General features: G+C 36.7%; 1 protein-coding gene across 1 annotated transcript; it reads right to left on the bottom strand.

Moving 5' to 3' along the window:
• Nucleotides 1-4172: 4172 nt before the first annotated feature.
• LOC145917875 (uncharacterized) lies at nucleotides 4173-5301 on the bottom strand. The gene is made up of 5 exons (XM_083003182.1): nucleotides 5144-5301; nucleotides 4954-5071; nucleotides 4713-4827; nucleotides 4494-4602; nucleotides 4173-4231 (listed from the first exon to the last, which is right to left on the bottom strand). Exons 1-5 carry the CDS (start codon nucleotides 5256-5258, stop codon nucleotides 4173-4175), a joined length of 516 nt encoding a protein of 171 aa, XP_082859308.1. The 5' UTR covers nucleotides 5259-5301.
• Nucleotides 5302-5535: the final 234 nt, after the last annotated feature.

Here is a 5535-nt window from a genome sequence, read left to right on the forward strand (position 1 = left end):
TTGTCCATTTTGCAGTACATAACTTTTCGATAAAAAATATTTTTTTTCAGTACAAGCTTTATTATACAGTGGAAAACGCTGATACTCCAGTACTGAGTTTGCGGTTGCACAACGTATGTAACCATGAGATTTCAGCACTTGTCCATTTTGCAGCATACGACTTTTCGATAAAAAATATTTTTTTTCAGTACAAGCTTTATTATACAGTGGAAAACGCTGATACTCCAGTATTGCGTTTGCGGTTGCACAACGTATGTAACCATGCGATTTCAGCACTTGTCCATTTTGCAGTATATGACTTTTCGATAAAAAATATTTTTTTTCAGTACAAGCTTTATTATACAGTGGAAAACGCTGATACTCCAGTACTGAGTTTGCGGTTGCACAACGTATGTAACCATGCGATTTCAGCACTTGTCCATTTTGCAGTATACGACTTTTCGATAAAAAATATTTTTTTTCATTACAAGCTTTATTATACAGTGGAAAATTTTGATACTCCAGTACTGAGTTTGCGGTTGCACAACGTATGTAACTATGCGCTTTCAGCACTTGTCCATTTTGCAGTATATGACTTTTCGATAAAAAATATTTTTTTTAATTACAAGCTTTATTATACAGTGGAAAACGCTGATACTCCAGTACTAAGTTTGCGGTTGCACAACGTATGTAACTATGCGCTTTCAGCACTTGTCCATTTTGCAGTATATGACTTTTCGATAAAAATTTTTTTTTTTCAGTACAAGCTTTATTGTACAGTGGAAAACGCTGATACTCCAGTACTGAGTTTGCGGTTGCACAACGTATGTAACTATGCGATTTCAGCACTTGTCCGTTTTGCAGTATATGACTTTTCGATAAAACATATTTTTTTTTCAGTACAAGCTTTATTATACAGTGGAAAACGCTGATACTCCAGTAATGAGTTTGCGGTTGCACAGCGTATGTAACTACGCGCTTTCAGCACTTGTCCATTTTGCAGTATATGACTTTTCGACAAAAAATATTTTTTTTCACTACAAGCTTTATTATACAGTGGAAAACGCTGATACTCCAGTACTGAGTTTGCTGTTGCACAACGTATGTAACTATGCGATTTCAGCACTTGTCCATTTTGCAGTATATGACTTTTCGACAAAAAAATTTTTTTTTTCAGTACAAGCTTTATTATACAGTGGAAAACGCTGATACTCCAGTACTGAGTTTGCGGTTGCACAACGTATGTAACTATGCGATTTCAGCACTTGTCCGTTTTGCAGTATATGACTTTTCGATAAAACATATTTTTTTTTCAGTACAAGCTTTATTATACAGTGGAAAACGCTGATTCTCCAGTACTGAGTTTGCGGTTGCACAACGTATGTAACTATGCGCTTTCAGCACTTGTCCATTTTGCAGTATATGACTTTTCGACAAAAAATATTTTTTTTCACTACAAGCTTTATTATACAGTGGAAAACGCTGGCACTGCAGTATTGCTTTTGCGGTTGCACAACGTATGTAACTATGCGATTTCAGCACTTGTCCATTTTGCAGTATATGACTTTTCGATAAAAAATATTTTTTTTTATTACAAGCTTTATTATACAGTGGAAAACGCTGATACTCCAGTACTGAGTTTGCGGTTGCACAACGTATGTAACTATGCGCTTTCAGCACTTGTCCATTTTGCAGTATATGACTTTTCGATAAAAAATATTTTTTTTCAGTACAAGCTTTATTATACAGTGGAAAACGCTGATACTCCAGTACTGAGTTTGCGGTTGCACAACGTATGTAACTATGCGATTTCAGCACTTGTCCGTTTTGCAGTATATGACTTTTCGATAAAACATATTTTTTTTTCAGTACAAGCTTTATTATACAGTGGAAAACGCTGATACTCCAGTACTGAGTTTGCGGTTGCACAACGTATGTAACTATGCGCTTTCAGCACTTGTCCATTTTGCAGTATATGACTTTTCGACAAAAAATATTTTTTTTCACTACAAGCTTTATTATACAGTGGAAAACGCTGGCACTGCAGTATTGCTTTTGCGGTTGCACAACGTATGTAACTATGCGATTTCAGCACTTGTCCATTTTGCAGTATATGACTTTTCGATAAAAAATATTTTTTTTCATTACAAGCTTTATTATACAGTGGAAAACGCTGATACTCCAGTACTGAGTTTGCGGTTGCACAACGTATGTAACCATGCGATTTCAGCACTTGTCCATTTTGCAGTATACGACTTTTCGATAAAAAATATTTTTTTTCAGTACAAGCTTTATTATACAGTGGAAAACGCTGATACTCCAGTATTGCGTTTGCGGTTGCACAACGTATGTAACTATGCGATTTCAGCACTTGTCCATTTTGCAGTATATGACTTTTCGATAAAAAATATTTTTTTTCAGTACAAGCTTTATTATACAGTGGAAAACGCTGATACTCCAGTATTGCGTTTGCGGTTGCACAACGTATGTAACTATATGCGCTTTCAGCACTTGTCCATTTTGCAGTACATAACTTTTCGATAAAAAATATTTTTTTTCAGTACAAGCTTTATTATACAGTGGAAAACGCTGATACTCCAGTACTGAGTTTGCGGTTGCACAACGTATGTAACCATGAGATTTCAGCACTTGTCCATTTTGCAGCATACGACTTTTCGATAAAAAATATTTTTTTTCAGTACAAGCTTTATTATACAGTGGAAAACGCTGATACTCCAGTATTGAGTTTGCGGTTGCACAACGTATGTAACTATGCGATTTCAGCACTTGTCCATTTTGCAGTACATAACTTTTCGATAAAAAATATTTTTTTTCAGTACAAGCTTTATTATACAGTGGAAAACGCTGATACTCCAGTACTGAGTTTGCGGTTGCACAACGTATGTAACCATGAGATTTCAGCACTTGTCCATTTTGCAGCATACGACTTTTCGATAAAAAATATTTTTTTTCAGTACAAGCTTTATTATACAGTGGAAAACGCTGATACTCCAGTATTGCGTTTGCGGTTGCACAACGTATGTAACCATGCGATTTCAGCACTTGTCCATTTTGCAGTATATGACTTTTCGATAAAAAATATTTTTTTTCAGTACAAGCTTTATTATACAGTGGAAAACGCTGATACTCCAGTATTGCGTTTGCGGTTGCACAACGTATGTAACCATGCGATTTCAGCACTTGTCCATTTTGCAGTATATGACTTTTCGATAAAAAATATTTTTTTTCAGTACAAGCTTTATTATACAGTGGAAAACGCTGATACTCCAGTATTGCGTTTGCGGTTGCACAACGTATGTAACTATGCGCTTTCAGCACTTGTCCATTTTGCAGTATATAACTTTTCGATAAAAAATATTTTTTTTCAGTACAAGCTTTATTATACAGTGGAAAACGCTGATACTCCAGTATTGCGTTTGCGGTTGCACAACGTATGTAACTATGCGATTTCAGCACTTGTCCATTTTGCAGTATATGACTTTTCGATAAAAAATATTTTTTTTCAGTACAAGCTTTATTATACAGTGGAAAACGCTGATACTCCAGTATTGCGTTTGCGGTTGCACAACGTATGTAACTATGCGCTTTCAGCACTTGTCCATTTTGCAGTATATGACTTTTCGATAAAAAATATTTTTTTTCAGTACAAGCTTTATTATACAGTGGAAAACGCTGATACTCCAGTATTGCGTTTGCGGTTGCACAACGTATGTAACTACCCAGTCATAAATTTAGGCACGGCCCTTGTCACTTTATGTCAAGATACGCTTGGCATCAAGCTTGGGCGACGCATGTTCACCGTACTTAAATGTTGGATATATGTTCGGCGTATGTTCTACAATTGAACAAATCCAAGCTTGGCCGAGCGAGCTTTCGCCGTACGTTTACCGAACATAATGATACTGCCTGGCTACTTTCAAAATATGACCTCATCAAACTCGCTACTTCACCGTCTCGCACGTAACACGACTTAAATTACATAATTTTTTTATTGAAAGTAACAACCCATAAATAAAAATACAGTGGCAAGCGCAGTGGAAGTGCGGAGTAACTTGAAGTGCACTGTTCGACGAAACTATGTACTCTGAGACGTGGTGGGCTTAATTGAGGATTGATTGGCGTTTCTTGATATTCTGTCGTCACTCCGTCAACAACTCCAGGTAAAACTCGTTTCACCGCTGTGGCGATTTCTTGGTACTTAACTGCCTGCGTCTTGCATCTATCAATGCGTCTGCAGAACATAAAACATATGATTTAGTTAAAATTTTGGTAACATCCCATCGTGTACAGAAATTAAATATTCGACATGTCGGAATTAAATATGTGAAAGTTGTGACAACTTCACAATCGGAAGGCTTTACAATGAGGCCCGCAGTGTGGCGTGTCTTGTGAGATTTCTAAAGCAATTTGACTCACCCAACAAAAATGCAAACGGAGGATGTGATTTGAATGGGATTTTTGTTTTCCTGCGTCCAACCGCCAAAACAACCCACTCCATGAAAATTGAAGAGCCAGGTATTTTGTCATAAACAGCTTTACAAAATTCGGGAAGGTGCCACGAAGTTGGTCCATGTCAATCACTTGGGCAAGTTGCATTTTGTCCTTTTGAAAAGTATCAACATATGAAATGATTGAAATGTATGGCAGATGCCATTTACAGTGTAAAGCATGCAGACAAAAGCCTCAGTGCATTAGGTAAAAAGAAAGCTCACTTTAGGTTTAGTAAGTTCCACCTGTCTTGTTTTGTCGATAAGGATGCCAATCTTTTCAGACAGCTCATGCTCCTGCCATTGTGACGTTGTTTTTTGCTGCTTGGGTGATAATAACCTGTGGAAAGTATTTGCAAACTAAAACAAGCAAATACACAAGCAAAGGTCCCCGGTCAATTAAAAAACTAGATGAAAAATATGTGCCGGTTTTATGCATAAAAATCAACACAAGGGTTATGGACACCTTTTTTGCAAGACGGGAATCATGAGAGAAGAACTGCTTTCAGTGGATTCGCTCATTAGAATGTCCCTTTCCAGATCAGCAGATCTACATTTTCTTTTCAAACAACGGGCATGTGTGCCTGAAAAGAACAAAATGCATGAAACAAAAACGCACAATTATTTGGCACAAACACACAACTTACTTCCTTCACAAAGAATGGTGGAAGGACATGTCTGCCAAGCTGCATCCGCAGAAATTTCATTTTTCAAGAAGCTTTGTACATCCAAATCGCTGGGTATCCACTTACATGCATTGGTGCCGACCATCCAGCTTTTGGGGATTTCATACAAACAAAATTTTCCATTCTAATGTACTGTGGAAGAAACAAATATACATGCAGATTCATCATGTGGCATAAAGCAAACTAATGACAACGAAATGTCCTTTATATGGCAACAGAACACATTTTTAATTTGATCATTAAATTTCAGCAGAAAATAATCACCATTCAAACCACACACTTTGTAAATTCCGACATGTTTTAAGTTGACAAGGTTTTTGAGAAGACGACAAAAGGCAATATTGCTTTGACAGTTTTTTCGA

This window comes from Ascidia mentula, chromosome 1 (genome assembly GCF_947561715.1).
Source record: "Ascidia mentula chromosome 1, kaAscMent1.1, whole genome shotgun sequence".
NCBI lineage: Eukaryota > Metazoa > Chordata > Ascidiacea > Phlebobranchia > Ascidiidae > Ascidia > Ascidia mentula.

Coding starts and splice junctions, on each gene's coding strand:
- LOC145917875 (XM_083003182.1), bottom strand. CDS start 5,258: ATGGTCGGCACCAATGCATGTAAGTGGATACCCAGCGATTTGGATGTA. Junction 4,828..4,953: donor ATTCCCGTCTTGCAAAAAAG/GTGTCCATAACC, acceptor TACTTTCCACAG/GTTATTATCACCCAAGCAGC. Junction 4,603..4,712: donor TGGAACTTACTAAACCTAAA/GTGAGCTTTCTT, acceptor ACTTTTCAAAAG/GACAAAATGCAACTTGCCCA.